Here is a 15,833-nt window from a genome sequence, read left to right on the forward strand (position 1 = left end):
CCCTCTTTTCTCTCTCTCTCTCCCCTCTCTCTTTTTTCTACAGTTTCTTTGGTATGAACAGCTTTTCCCACTCCTGAGGGAGACAAATTTGAGGGTGGTCATATGTTATACCTAGTGTTTCTTTATATATTAGCTGCAAATTGAATTGATTGATATTTACTTGGCTTTTTAAAAATTATTGTCAGGGACATATGGTAAAAATTGACCTTTATAATATTTTGTTCTGGTGTTTAATGACATATATTCTTTTCCTTCAGGATATTTGTACCACTTCACTCAGATCATTGTAGACAGCTTTAACATGGAGGACATGAAAGCCAAGAAGCAGGATTTGTTGAAGAAACTGACCAAGCCCCTCACTAGCAGGATTATCAAGGTATGTCAAATTTTTTTTATTGATACAATAAATTATATCTTTGTTTCAACCTGGAATGCAATCCTCTGTATGTCTCCTATTCTTTTTTAATTCAAAGAAGTTAGAATTGTAGAGGTGTCATCATCTCATTTCTATTTTTCCTTCTGTCCTCTTGGTGTGTTGTACTTGGGATTTTTGAAGTGGGTGCCAATTTTGAAATGCCCTTGCCAAGAAGGGACCTTTAGTGTTGACATACAGCTCTTTGGTTCAAAGTTAACTTGTCTTGTATAGCTTCAGAAACGGGTAGTTGGAGGGCACCACTGGTAGGTCCTACTTTTTTACTTTCCCTCTGTTGTTTCTGTCTGTCTGTCTGTCTTACTTTTTTCCCAGCACTAAATTACCATCATTGTGTCGATGTGCTTCTCTTTACTCAAACAGACAAGCCTAAGAAATTGTTTGTGGGTAGTTGGCGAGTGCTCTGGTGTGGTTTGATCCTTCTTTCCTATAAAAAATTTATTGTCTCCATCTCCCCTCCTTTTTTGTTTACTACTCTCTTGTAACACCTCTAATTCCGGCACTTACCTGACCTTATTGTATTGCAAGTGCCGTAAAACTCTAACTTAAAATTTTTTTAAAATTGTTTTATCAGTAACTCGAAGACTAATGGTTTTCCACATTACTCTACCCAATGCAGGTTGACAAGAAGGTCATCACTGGTGTTGCTGAGGGGAAACCTGAGTATCTGAACAAGACACTTCTCAAGGTAATTTTGATTGTTTGTGAACACAAGACAAAATGATTTTGATCTTAAAGAAATAATTTTTCCAAGTTGAGTATAATGTTCTTATACTTTATGCTCGAATGTGAAACTTTTGTAAGATACTATCTGCTGGCTGGTGCTCTGTGGTTTGCTCCTCTTTTCCTATCAAACATCTGTGTCCTTATCTTGACTCCCTTTTTTTTTTTTTTCCTTCCCCCTTTTCTTTTCTTGGGGGGGGGGGGGGGGGGGGTATGTAACACCTCTAATCTTTGTCACTAATATGACCTATGCAAATTCCGCAAAACGCTTACTTCCTAAAAATGAAAAGTATTGCCAAAAGTGTCTAATACTGCTATCTATTGTTGAGCAAAGGAGTGGTTGTCTTAGAAGTCATTTCTTTCAAACAAGGGATTGTCTTGGACAGGTGGCCATAAGAGCAAATTCAGCTGTATCACTTTCCAATATTTGTCAATCTCTTAAGTTTTGTCAGTTTTTTAAAGGATGTTATAGTCATTTGGACAAATGTAATTTCATCTAATATGAATGGCTATGTTCATAACACCGGGTTCGATTACACTATGAAGGGTGTTTGCTGGCTGAACATAAGTGTTGGGAACTCCATTATGAATGTAAGATGGGAACCTCGTTAGATGCAAAAATATTTTCATCTTTTGTTTCTCCTTCCAGGTTTATTGCTCGTATGAGAAAGTACCCAGCTTTGTGATGGTGAATGAGTCCTCTACCGACAACGTCACTGGTGAAACCTCATGGGAAATGGTGAACAAATCTGTCGAGATCAAAGTTCCTTTGGAGAAATGTAAGTAGCCTAATATAGCACTATAATTACTTTTCATTTGTTCTTTTTTGTTTTTTTGTCTTTTGATTGATAGGAATAGGCTCTTTAGTTCTTCAACCTGAGAGGACATGACTCTTACCATTAAATAGAATGTCCATTATATCCATGTTTTATCAACTATTTTGGTGAAAGCTTTTTTTTTTCACTTTGTGCTACTTTTGTCTTATGTGCCTCGGCTCAGGAAGTGACCAATAGAGCAGTAGAACGCCTACTTTAACACCAAAAAAAAACAAAGTTTAATTTTTTTAAATGCTCTTTAGTTTTCACATTTTTAAAATGTTGATGGGTTTGTCTTCTTTCAGGCGACTCCCTGTTCAGCCAGCTTGGCTGGAGCGACAGTGTGTCTGGCATTGTGCTCTTCCTCTCCTCCATCCTGCTGCTGTCCATCTGCCTGTACCTCATGGTCAAAATCCTCCACTCCCTGCTGGGCGGACAGATCGCCAAAGCCGCCCGTAAGACCATCAACGCTGACTTCCCCAGGCCTTTCCACTGGCTGACTGGCTACGTGGCCATCATTGTGGGCGCTGGGCTGACCATCTTGGTGCAGAGCAGCTCTGTGTTCACCAGCGCCCTGACCCCCCTGGTGGGTGTTGGCTGTTTGAAGCTGGAGCGCATGTTCCCACTCACCCTGGGCTCCAATATTGGAACCACGTTCACAGGTAATTGTCCTGTCAGTTTTACATTACTGGTGTTTGTTGTACAGAACCATGCTTCCGCCCTTTTATTTTTTAATTTAAAAAAAAAGGGGGGGGGGGGGGGTGGATGTTTTTATGCAGTGTGTGTGTGTGGTTAATAGTAAAATATAAACTTTATGAGGCAAAAGTTTGCACCAAAAATTTTCCTTTTTTGGAGATTGGGATAGGTGTATTTGGTTCTCCCTTCCATCATGTATAGGTCCAGTATTAGAGATACAAAATCAGTTAGCTTGTTGTACTTTGTGGGTAAAATGGGTGTCATGTTTCCTTCTTGGTGTTTTTTAATGAGCTGAGACAGTGGAAATTAATGTTTTTGTAAAAATGTCCAGCGCCTTTGTTTACTTAATATATGATACTTCTTTGAATTGGTTCATATTTTCTTTGTTGGGGAAAAAAATAGATGTACAAGTTGATCCATGAACTCAAGAAAACTTTTTAAAAATCTTCGCCAGGTATTCTGGCAGCACTGGCGTCATCCTCCAGCACAATGAAGGTTGCCCTGCAGCTGGCCTTCTGCCACCTGTTCTTCAATATCACTGGAATTCTTATCTTCTACCCCGTCCCCAAGATGAGGAAAATCGTCCTGGGATGTGCTAAATATCTGGGCCGTACGACAGCTCATTACAGATGGTTTGCCATTGCATATCTTATTTGTATGTTTATTTTGTTCCCTGGTTTCTTTTTCGCGATATCTTTTGCTGGTAAGATTGTTTTTATTGTTGCTTTGTCACTTATCTCTCTTATTGCCGTCTTTGTTGTTGTTGTTAATATTATGCAGAAATCAAAACGATTGGAGAAGTTTCTTCCTCTTACTCTCCGTACATGGGAATTCCTTCCAGAGTTTATGCGATCTCTGGCGCCCATGGATAGATGTCTTCAGAAGGCAATTGAGCCTCTATCAAAGTGCTGTTGTCAGTGTTGTATCAATCGTTGCTCATGTCTAAGTGCAAATCAGAATGAAGATAGCGGTTACATCGATAGTGATACTGAGGATTCTAACGGCTGTTCTGTTCAGTCGTCTTATTTACCATCTGCTACCTCCTCCAAATTCTGTCTTGCCGACGGTAAAATTCCTGAATCGAAAAAAATCTACAGGCCAAAAGAGTCTGCATCTAGGAAAAGTAGCTTAAGCAAAAAGTCTCAATCACCCCTGTTAGGCAGGCGAGTGCAAGTGGAAGACCTGAATACCAGTGTTGTAAGTTGTAATGATGAAAGTGTGTCGCACTCTAGCAATACAAGCTCCAAAAGTAACAAAGACATTGGGGCTTCAACCCTTGTTCAAGTAGAAGATGAAACGGTACGCAAATCTCCAGTATCCGAGAGATCCTCTTTTAAAGAAACTGCTCCATCCAAAGACAGCGAACTAGCAAGTAGTAGCAGCAGATTATCCCACTCCCAAGAAGGTGATACAGAAGTAGATCGTGCATCTAGTAACGACATTGACAATATGAGAGAGAGTATAATATGAGGGTCTGTGTGTATTCAATTGCTGAGACCTTGTGGTGCGCATGTCCTGCCAAAAAGACGAGGAGGACAGGGATTTCAACCAACCCCTGTCCGGCCCAGTTTGGCGGGGCAAGTCATCCAGCACCTCTCCGTGGTGCGCACTAGTAACCGCTTTCTTGCGGGCTAAGCTGGATGAGATATTCTGCAGTGATTCCCTCACACTATCGCCAAGGAACTGGGCTATTGGACGCCTGTTTCGCTTCCTCGGGTTGGGAGAATATCTCATGGCAGTCTTTCATTTCCGAAAAATTGTCAGATTAACTGACTTTGCAGTGCTCAAACATTTACAAATCAACAGGAGGGAAATCTGCTTCGAAATTGTTAAAAATAAATGCTTCACATGCATTTTGAATGTCTTTGTGATAGTACAACGAAGACACACCTAAGGTTGTTCGCACACATGTCCAGCAATTGGAAGACACAGTATCACAACTGGCCCTCAGTTTGCTCTTCTATGTTGAACATTTGAATTGCGAAGCCCATATCATTTTGCATTTTGACCTCTATAGGTATTTAAAAGTTATTAACACTACCAGCATTAGTCTGTGATCATTTGGATTCAATCAATGATTTGATTTGTCAGTTAACAAACTCCATCCTTCCCAAAGACTCCCAATTTCTAGCCTCATTGTCAGTCCTTCTTTGTTGAAATAAGTCTTTTGAAAGACAAGTTTAGGCCCTGTAATTGTACTCCATTACCATCTACTTATAGTTTTGAATGTGAAATTTCTCAAATTTTAACACGGCTAAACATCACTTCTACATATCAAAGATTTGTCTTACCGTGAGTAGTAGTCTGTGCTTTTACTCTGCCTTGTTTGGTTATAGAAATAGTTCTAGCCTTGTTTGTCCTTTTTGTCCTCATTTCTTTTGTTTAGTAACTGTAACTGTCACTAATGTGTAATTTGCTCATCTCAAAGCTACAAAAAAAATCTTCTTTTCCTTCCCTCTCTCCCCTAAGACATTTTGCAGGCTTGGCTTAGATCTTGTAATTAAACTTTTGTCAAACATTCTGATTCTAATAAATAAACAAATTTTTAAAATGTCTGTCAATGAAGCACTGGGGATGCAGTTAGTTGTCTATTTTATGTTTCCTTTCCCTCCTCCCCCCCCCCCCCCCCCCCCCCAACAATACGTTGTCATCATTGAAACTTAATACATATAGATTAAAAAATAACCATTTCTACTTTTGTAGGCTTTAAAACGTGGCCATATACCACTAGTGCAAAGATATGGGATATGAAAAATCATAGTGCCATCAATTCATTCCAAAAAGGTAGATTTCCTCCTTTCCCCCCATCACTTTTTTTTTTAAACCATGGTGTCACTTTCACTTAGAGGATAAATCTCTCTCAAGTCTCAGGTAATCAGTGTTGTACAAGTGTACATAATGATGTCCCAATTAACTTATATTTGAGAATTTATCATTTTTCATTCTTAGAAAGCCCCTTTGAAAAATTATATGCCTGCACACAGACACCCCAAATTATTGTAAATTTTCATCTTTGGTCCGAGTTGGTTTATTTTGTATATGTCATATGGATTTGTTCTTGATGAGTGCTGTTCAACTCTGCTGAAATGTTCTCCAGAAGCTTACCTTGTCTTCCACTTTGAACTATAGAACTGTTCTGATCCCCTGGGGGTTTTTTTCCTTTACAAATGTCATATCAGTGAGCTCGTTTGCTTGTAGCTTACGTCCCCTACACTTTTTTTTGTCCATGATAAAAAGGGAAATTGCAATGTAACGTGTTTTTTTGCTCATATTGATATTGCCAAAAGCTACATTGCAAGATTTTTGTTAATATTGTCATAACAGTTCAGAAGTCAATACAGAAATCTGTTGTGTGAAATATTCCCTCACCCATTCCCGTTAGGCTTACTGATGATTTGTTGTCATTCTCTCCCGAGATTTTTATCAAGCCCTGTGACTGAAAATGAGATATGTGTCTGGGCATATTTTATACATGTAGGTTGTCCATGTCTCGTGATTGAAACCATATGATGTAAGATTTTTTTCAATTCGCTTTGGTCTAAGGTGTAATAAGATGCAAATAGTAGTACAACTTTTCTTGGGTACCGGTCTGGGAAGACCATGATTACATAATTATTTAAATTCGTTGTGGGACAATGGTGACCATGTATAGGATTCAACTTTTCTCTTCAGGGTTCTGGGAATCGTGCTAGATCTGAGGTGAATCGTGTAGTTGTAAGACGCTGTTTTCTAGTCAATGAAGACTTGTAAGGGCAGTCCTTACTTGTAACTGATTATTAGACTGTAAGAACACATGGCTCTGTGCTGTAAGGATTTACAGAAAACCCACTTGTCATTCACTGTGCTGCTGAGGCAATCATTCCAAAAGTATTGTGCCAATACAGTTAATAACAGTATTATTATTCTGAATGTCAGAATCCTCTTCAGGACTATAGAAACATTTCCATGTGGACTAGTGCTAGAAAATGCAACTGGTTCAAATGCCACACACCTGTAGTATTGATGCATACTACCCCTACATAATTTGCTCAGTATCCCAGTGGTCCTTGTTCAATTATTGCTAGAGGCTGATAGCCCAGAAGATTCTTGTTAGCTTTAAAGCCATATATTTTTAAAAGCTATGCAAAGTTTTTTGTTTGTTGTTGTTTTTTTATGACAGGATGAAAATGCTGAACATGTGCTTGTTTTGGTTGTTGTGAGTGCTCGAATTTTGGTGAATGATAGAGGTGCGTGCGTACTTGACATCTATGTCTACATTCCTGAATTGTGCAAGGGCGAATTTGATATGGGCTATTGTGAATGCGTGATCCATTTCATCCTCTTTTCCCCTTCTGATTTGAGGAGTGCTCTGTTAGAATGTTGGCACATGAATGAAGAATGTGTGCAGTAGGCTACTTCTGTCCCGTGTGTGGTTTAAAAGAAGCGTTGTCTGTGGCATGTGCTGGAATGGAAGTTATTTTGTGGTGGTCTATCCCAATAAGTTGTACAGTTTGTATATATATGACACTTTTTTCTGAGTGGGAATGACATGACATTTTTAAAGCTGTTTGAATTGATGCGATTCTATTTTTAGATGTTCACTTTTGTTGTATAATTTATCTTTCAAATGCATTGATAATAAACGTTATGAAATTTGACAAAATTAGTTGTTTCAATTTGTAGCTGTGTGCTCGAGATGTACAGGGTGGTGCTCTGGTGTGGCTTGTCACTTTTTGCCCGTCTATCAAACATTTGTGACCCTTATCTGTCCTTCTTTTCTTTGTATATTACTTTCTAGTAGCAGCATGGCCTAGATCTATATGTGTTGCAAGAGCTGTAAAAATCGTATTACCCAAAAAGACCGTAGAACACCCGCACAACAGACAAGATATTTCACGATCTGTTGCCGGGCTCCCATACCCATCTGGGTGAAGTGTTGTAAATTTGTGAAGATTGCCTTTTATGTAAAGACACGTTAGGCCTCAGACAGGATTCGAACCCACTTAACTTTCACCTTGCCTGCCTTTTGGCTTTAAGAAAAAAATCTATTGGTGATGAAGATACCTTCCTACGGTCAAACTTTTATCCTTTTCTTGGCTCAGTCCCACCAGAGATGGATGCTTGAACTGGTCTGCTGTGGGATTGTTTTGTTTTTTTAATCATCTGTCTGCTGGGACCTTGTATCTCTCTCTAGTGGGTGGTTGGCGGGTGATCTGGTGTGGTTTGCTCCTTCTTTCTTATCAAACGCCTATTGTCCTTATCTCTCCTCCTTTTTGTGTACGTTACTCTCTTGCAACATCTATTCTTCGGCTCTTATATGTCTTGCAACATCTATTCTTCGGCACTTATATGACCTTATTTATTGTGTTGCATGTGCCGTAAAACTTACTGAAACTAAAAGATATCTCTCTCTCTCTCTCTCTCTCTCTCTCTCTCTCTCTCTCAAATCTCTCTCTCTCTCTCTCTCTCTCTCAAATCTCTCTCAAATCTCTCTCTCTCTCTCTCTCTCTCTCTCTCTCTCTCTCTCTCTCTCTCTCTCTCTCTCTCTCTCTCTCTCAAATATATCTCTCTCTCTCTCTCTCTCTCTCTCTCTCTCTCTCTCTCTCTCTCTCTCTCTCTCTCTCTCTCTCTCTCTCTCTCTCTCTCTCAGCCCAGATCAGTACAAACAGGGTTGAAGCAGCCCATCTCTTAAATTTAAATGATCTAAATTGTGTTGGGGGTTTTTTTAATTATCTGAAGATAATTCTTGACTTAAATGATGTAGAACCCGTTTTGAACCACACTAACCAACGGCCTCGGAGAAAGACTCCCCATTCTTCCAGTGTGTCAGCCAAGCATCAGCACAAGCATGTAGCCTACGTACATGCAATCTACTCCGCTTCCAGACAGCTGTGTCCCGCCAGAGATTTGTCTCTTATCTCTCTCTCCTCGGCCTTCCTCTCTTTCTCCTCCCCTGGGACTAGGAGTTCCATCTTCTTAGGTTGTCTTGCCACCATGTTATGGGCTGGCTTCCTGAGTACACTTATGTGTCCAGTCTATCACCATCTTTTATTTGGATTAAGGTGGGGGGGTTTTATCTCTCGGTCAACTGGTTGTAGTTCTCAATGATACATTCTGACGGTGTCCAGCAGGTGGATTTTCCTTTTCTGCCTTTTTCTTTTTTATTTTGGTAAGTGTTTTACGGCTGAGGGGACGGGAACATTCTCAGCCTTGTAAAACAGATGGGCACTACCTATGGCGTCCGGGTCACACTGCAGTGGGTTCCTGGCCAGTCTGGAGTACCAAGGAATGAGACTGCAGACCAGCTATCCAAGACTGGAACAAGCCTGCCCCAGACAGACACAGCCGCCTCTTAACAGACCTGCAGAGGGATCATCCAAGCCAAAAGCAGAGACGAGTGGCTAAACAGATGGGCCAACGTAGAAACAGGAAGATCTCAAAATTCGGGTGCATGGACAAACCCAACCCCAAAGACCCTTCGTACCTTTTATGTAGAGCCGATCAGACTTCGATCTTCAGAGCCTTCACAGGACACAAACACACCAACAAGCACATAAACAGAATTAATCCCATGTGGGAACCCCTTTGCAGACACTGTGACTACATCGAGGAGACCGTTGAACATCTTCTCCTTCACTGCCCAAACCTGGCAGTTCTTCGACGCAAGCTCCTACACACACCTACAGACTTACAAAGCCTGCTCTACTCTGGCGTTGACCATATGACAAGGACATGTGGTTACTTGAGGGAGGCATTGCGCTGCCAAGAGCAAAATGCTCGCAGCTAAAGGGGTTTGAAAACAACAACAACAAGTGTTTTACGGCGCCCGCAACTGCATAAGGCGGCCATATGAGCGCGCCGGACACATTAAACATTTTCAGTTGGTAGGAAATTTGGAATTTTGCCCGGGTAGCGGCCGAAGCCTACTCTTATCGATTTTAGACCACCAAGGGATATTTAACGTGCGCAACTTGCTCACAGGACCTCCGAGATTTTTCGCCCTTGTCCGAGAAAGCTAGGTGTAGATCTTTCCTACCAAAAGATCAGGGGTGTGGCTGGAAGACAGCAGTAAGAAATAGCCAAGCAGTAGCAGTAGAAAGGCTGCAGAAAGAGTCAGGAGCCCAGAGGAAGGGGACAAAGGAGGTGAGGGGGTGGGGGCAGAAAGTGGAGACGAAAGCAGACAACAGAACATTGTTTGGGAACAGGAAAAGAGGTGAATGGAGACAATCTTAGAGAATACCATTTTTTCGATCGCTACCCAGATTCGAACCCGGGACCTTTGAATGAAAGGCAAACACCTTAACCTCTAGGCCACGAGAATCATAAATGGACTGTTTACGATCTGCTTTTTTAGTTTCCATTTTTCTGATCCATACAACAATACACTTTTTTCATTTGTATTGAAAACCCGAATCTTTGTACAGTACTTATCCTGATGCTTTCAAATCTCCAGATAGTAGTACAATATAACTGTTGCAAAGTTCCTCTTGCTTTTCCAGAGTGGTCTAAGCATCACAGATTGTTCCCCTTGTGTCATCTAGGACACTCTCTACTACTCGCTAGACATAGGTAAAGCAGGTTAAATCCTCTGGGGGCACTCGTTGATCTTAATGTTTTCTCTTGCCTGTGATGATCCTAAGATTTTTTGTTTTTCGATGATGCTCCTTCAGATTTGCACTCTGTGAGATCCTCAACATGCGCTGGGTCCTTTCCGTCCATTTGGGGGTGACTGTGGGATACAGTGCCAGGTCGTCGGCAAACTCTAGATCATCTAATTGGGACCATAACGTCCACTGACCATTGTGAGATTAACCCTAACCCTTACCCTAACCATACCACCACAACTACATGAGATGTGTCGATAATAATGGGTTGTTTTGTTTTGTTTTGGAGTTGTTGTTTTAAGAATCAGGACACATCCTTCTAAAAGCTCCGAATGTAAGTAATAGCAGAAGAAAGTGAAGAAAAAGAGTCTGGCGCTATATCTACATATTTGAAATAAAAAGAATATGACTACATGCACATATATTATTTTGTAGGCTTCCACGAGTATTTCTAAACAGGTCCAGGCCCCGCCATGTAATCTACGAAGTAGCCTTCAGTGTAAAGCTTACATCTGTACCCGTCGTTTTATGCAAGAAAAATTCTGAAATTATGCAAACTGAGCCCTAAAATGCAAAATTATGCGATTCTGTTAATTTTAACAAAGAATAATAAAGGAAAATAATCCGAAATTATGCAAAAAATGATCATGTTTTGCTAAATTATGCTGGGTGCATAAAACCACGGGGACAGTTACATGTAATAGGAAACCTGCCAACAAGTTCAAAATGTCTGGGCAACATGATGGTGTCAGGTGGAAAATGTACATCAGAACTGAAGTTCAAAGACGAACAGCTTAAACCAATACAATGTACAAGTTTACAGTGGAACTCGGATTCAACGAAGTCGCCGGGCTCGCCCTTCAGTTTCGTTGAATCCGGGTGTTTGTAAGTTATAGCAAACGTGAGGTTTTTGTGTGGATAATAACAGGCAACGAGCAAGTAATGTATAAAAGCATTCGACTTCCTCAATCGAAAGATGTTTGTTTTCAAATGAGAGACATTTTCATTCTTTAATGCCATACACCGAAGAAACATTGGAAAATTCCAGGAAAATACACTGAACTCTACCAAGCACACACTGTGCAAAGGGGCCGATTCATTCAAATAATAAATAATAATAATTTATATAGCGCATATCCATGCTAAAGAGCATGCTCTAAGCGCTACATGTATACAACTCGCCTGTGTCGTCTATCGTCTGCATGTATCGTACAGTCGCCGGCTGTTAAGATATTGTATTTATTATGCCTAAAATTTTAATTTTATAACTAGATCTACAGTTTCACAGTCCGTGGTATCGGTGGAATATGTGCTCCAGAAATATTTTGTCGAGATTCAAATCCCAAATGTTGAACAAAAAGGCAGAGGAAAAACAACATAGTGCAAGCTCAATAATAGGAATTAAACATTTTTAAAGCTCCTCCTCCTCCTCCTCCTCCTCCTCCTCCCCCTCCTCCTCATTCCCCTTCTTCTTTCTCTAAAAACTTCTTCTTCTTCTTTCTCAAAAAACTTCTTCTTCTTTTTCTTTCTCAAAAAAATTATTTTTCTTCTTCTTCTTCTTCTTCTTCTTCTTCTTCTTCTTCTTCTTCTTCTTCTTCTTCTTCTTCTTCTTCTTCTTCTTCTTTCTAAAAAAAATTCTTCTTCTTCTTCCTCAAAAACTTCTTATTATTATTCTTTCTCAAAGAAACTTCTTCTTCTTTTTCTTCTTCTTCAGAATTTTCAGCGTTCACTTTGTCTTAGGATTTTTTAAGACGAAGCATGTCTTTTCCATGTCAATGGTCGTGCCAAACTCATGGTATATCCGCTCAGTTGAGTTAGTCTTACTTAAGTTACTACAAACTCACTTAGGTCAGTGGACGTTTTGGTCTCAATTAGAGGATCTAGACCAGAGAGTTTTGCCGTCGATGTGGCATTGCTATCCCAGTCACTACGATTACAAAGTAAAGGGAAAGACCCATGGCCTGGTAAGGGTCTCGCAAAGCGCAGCCCTGAAGGTACATGTACATCCAGGAACATTTTTTTCAGATCAACACGTTGTTTTTTTCTGGGGTTGGGGCCTTTTCTTCTTTTTTTTTAAAATGACAAATTCAGATGTTATTGTGAATCAACTGCTTTTATGTAGATTCCAGTGAAAACTTTAGGGAATTTTTTCGTAACGAGAAACCAACAGGGGAAAAAATAGTAATGTGACTTGTTGGCTACTAAAGTACACATGTTTACACACAGGTGCATGGCACAAAACACACAAGAAGAATATTTCACAGGCCCCAGTCAGAGTCAAAACAATCTATCTGAGATGTCCCATTCTTGTCACTGCCGTGGTTTAGTTCAGCTGTGGGTTCGGGACAACATGATATATCTGTCCCCGTGGTTTTATGCACCCCGCATAATTAAGCAAAATTTGATCTTTTTTTTTTCATAATTTCTTATTATTTTCCCTTATCATTCTTTGTTAAAATTAACAGAATCGCATAATTCCACATTTTTGGGCTCAATTTGCATAATTTCAGAATTTTTCTTTGCATAAAACGACGGGGACAGATATATAGAGTTGTAATGTAAGTCATGTGCTCATCAACGCCACACTGATGACAGCTTCACCAATCCATAGATTTGTCAAGATTTTTAGTCAGAACGCAGAGTTCTATTTATGAGTTCTACTGTATTTGTTACTTGCCCAGAGCCTGTGTTCTTTAATCGGGGTTTAGTGCTGTTAAAAGTCGCATTATTAATATATTACAATCACATGCATGCATCGAATTCCTCATCGTGCACTGCAGCTTGCAGAAAGGGTAGACAACAAGGGATGAAACTGTACATTTTCCAATTTTGTCTTTGTTACGTCCCTTGGGACATTATTGTCTCGCTTCTCTACCTGTTGTAAAGAACAGCGGAGAGTTACTGTTTGTGTGAATACCCCGTGCACGCTGTCGTGTCAAAAGTCATAATATAAAAGATCCAAATTTTCTTTTATAGGTCGGCAAACGCTACAATTTTGCCACAATTTATTGATCAAATCCTCGTAAACCAAACGTCTGATTTTCCAGTCTCAATTGGGTCAAGTTGATTTTAGTTAAAAGTCAAGCATATTATCGTCAATAGAAGGCTTGTACTTGTCGCCTACACATTGCAGTGCCTGACCTTTTCTTTTCTCACAAAATGTGATAGGCTTTCATAGGCTTCATGGTCAAATTTGATGAAGTAGAGAAGAGGTCGGGGGCTCTCGTGGCCCAAAAGTCAAAGTGTTCGCCTCTCATTCAAAAGTCCCGGGTTCGAATTCGGGTAGCGATGGAAAAATTTTCTTCTCTAAAATGTTCTCCTTTCATCTCTTTTCCTGCTCTCTAGCAATGTTCTGACGTCTGCTTTTGTCTCCACTTTCTGTCCCCACCCCCTCACCTCCTTTGCCCCCTCCTCTGGGCTCCTGACTCTTTCTGTAGCCTTTTTACTGCTTCTCCTTGGCCCCTTCTTACCGCCGTCTTTCAGCCACACCCCTGATCTCCTGGTAGGAAAGATCTACACCTAGCTCTAGCCTTCTCGGACAAGGGCGTAAAATCTCCGAGGTCCCATGAGCAAGCTCCCTTGGTGTTCTAAAATCGATAAGAGTAGGCTTCGGCCACCACCCAGGCAAAATTCAAAATTTCCTACCGACTGAAAATGTTTAATGTGTCCCACACACTCGTATGACCTTATTCAGTTGGAAGCGCCGTAAAAAATGGGCATTGGTTCTTCTAAAAACTCGAGGATACATGGGACCAGAAAATATGTTGGCTGTGTGTTTGCTAGACTGTATGACTAACCAGGACAACCAGCCTGTGAAGGACTAGATCTGTTTGTTCTGTCTACCCTGACAACAAAGCTAAACAACATGACAACATAAAGACAAATGATAAACAATACATATTGTTAAAATCATTTATTAACAGCTTGCATAAACATCACTCAACTCAGCAGTGAACTTGATGTTACTTCGAAATCTGAAACAAGGGCATTGGACCAACTCTTTTTGCAGTTTGCACCAGTGCATAAGAGCCTCTCTTTACATCATCCGAAAAGTAAATGTATGGGTTTGATGCCCCTATAAATACTGTTAGTTTACTGAAGAGGTGGGACCTCCAAATTTAATCTCCTTCTCGGATAGGACAGAGCCAAATGGGGTTGAGAGCCTTGAAATCTCAACAAAACCATCAAAATGACACAAGTTCAAGAATGCCCAATTTGGGATTCGAATTAGGGTGATCCTTTCAATAGTTCAGCATGATGCCAAATGAGCTTACATCATCTGACGAGATGCTAAAATAGACAGTGGCACATAAAGAGTCAAAAGGGAGTTTTCAGCAGAGCTGAGACCAAACGAGCCACATAACAATGCAATGGGCAGCAAAATGTGCTACATACATGCCATAACAAAAACTTCAAAAGTTATAAGAATCTTTTTTATATATAGAGGGATAGAGAGAAAATATCCGTCAAAATTCACCTAAACATGATGTGTTTCACACAAATGAGGACTCACAAAATTCTCACTACCGCGGTACTGCCTAGCCATATCCTATCAGGTTCTAGCAAAAAAAAATACAAGTACTTTCTACGAATCCTATATATATATACATATATTCATTTCCTTTTCTCATTATAGAGCTTTGTACAACACACAGGAACACACAACAAGATAACAGACATAAATATATACCTATACACACACATACACACAGCTGAACACACTAACACTCAATCTTCAACCGCACACACAAACACATACAAAGGCACACATTAATTGCTCAGTATTCTACTCTGTCATGCGTCACTTTTCAACATGGTGTACGGCGCAGTCTTACTCTAAGTAGTCGACATACAGGGTAAAATGAACACATCATCAGAAAGCTCTCCACATCCAGCAAAAGCATTCATGAATCATCATTTCTCATATCATTTGCTCTCTCTTAACAAATTACTTACAGTAACAATGTGTGTTCAAACATATATATATACTCGGAGGAAGAGCTTTTTCACACCACTCCCCCTCCCGGTGGAATGCTTTACCAGCTCATCTACGGGAGTCTACAACTTTATCAAAATTTTAATCAGCACTTAAAACGCATTTGTTTCAGTCCAGCTTCAATCTGTAATTTCCGATATTCCCAATAGAAATATTATGTTCTCTCAGTATCTATTATGTTCTTTCATTATCGTTTATTCATGATGTTCTGTTCTGTAAGAATTTATGACTGTAAATTCATCAATGTGTGCGAGGGTATATGGGTAAGCTTTGTAGGATTGTCTTTACTCAAGGATGTACTGGAGAGAGAGAGACACACAGTGAGAGAGAGAGAGAGAGAGAGAGAGAGAGAGAGAGAGAGAGAGAGAGAGACAGACAGACAGACAGACAGACAGACAGACAGACAGACAGACAGACAGACAGAGTGAGAGAGAGAGAAAGAAGATTACTATAGGAGCTGTGTGCTGCAAATGTTCTTTGTATTATTGTACAGCGCATTGAGCACTTCTTTGTGGAAAGGCGCTATATAAATGCAATTTATTATTATTATTATTATTATTATAATTATTATTATATATGTCCACACAAAC

At 40.1% G+C, this 15,833-nt stretch overlaps 1 protein-coding gene across 1 annotated transcript in view; it reads left to right on the forward strand.

The window, feature by feature from the left end:
* LOC101855017 (sodium-dependent phosphate transport protein 2A) overlaps positions 1–4,779 on the forward strand; it is a gene marked incomplete in the record, with an annotated part of 11,057 nt that extends 6,278 nt beyond the window's left edge. Inside the window, 5 exon segments of the mRNA XM_013082061.2 lie at positions 258–376; positions 1,050–1,118; positions 1,803–1,932; positions 2,274–2,630; positions 3,119–4,779. Coding sequence (XP_012937515.1) covers positions 258–376; positions 1,050–1,118; positions 1,803–1,932; positions 2,274–2,630; positions 3,119–4,134 — 1,691 coding nt within the window.
* Between the last annotated feature and the right edge of the window lie 11,054 nt (positions 4,780–15,833).

Source organism: Aplysia californica, unplaced genomic scaffold (assembly GCF_000002075.1).
Source record: "Aplysia californica isolate F4 #8 unplaced genomic scaffold, AplCal3.0 scaffold00157, whole genome shotgun sequence".
Lineage (NCBI taxonomy): Eukaryota > Metazoa > Mollusca > Gastropoda > Aplysiida > Aplysiidae > Aplysia > Aplysia californica.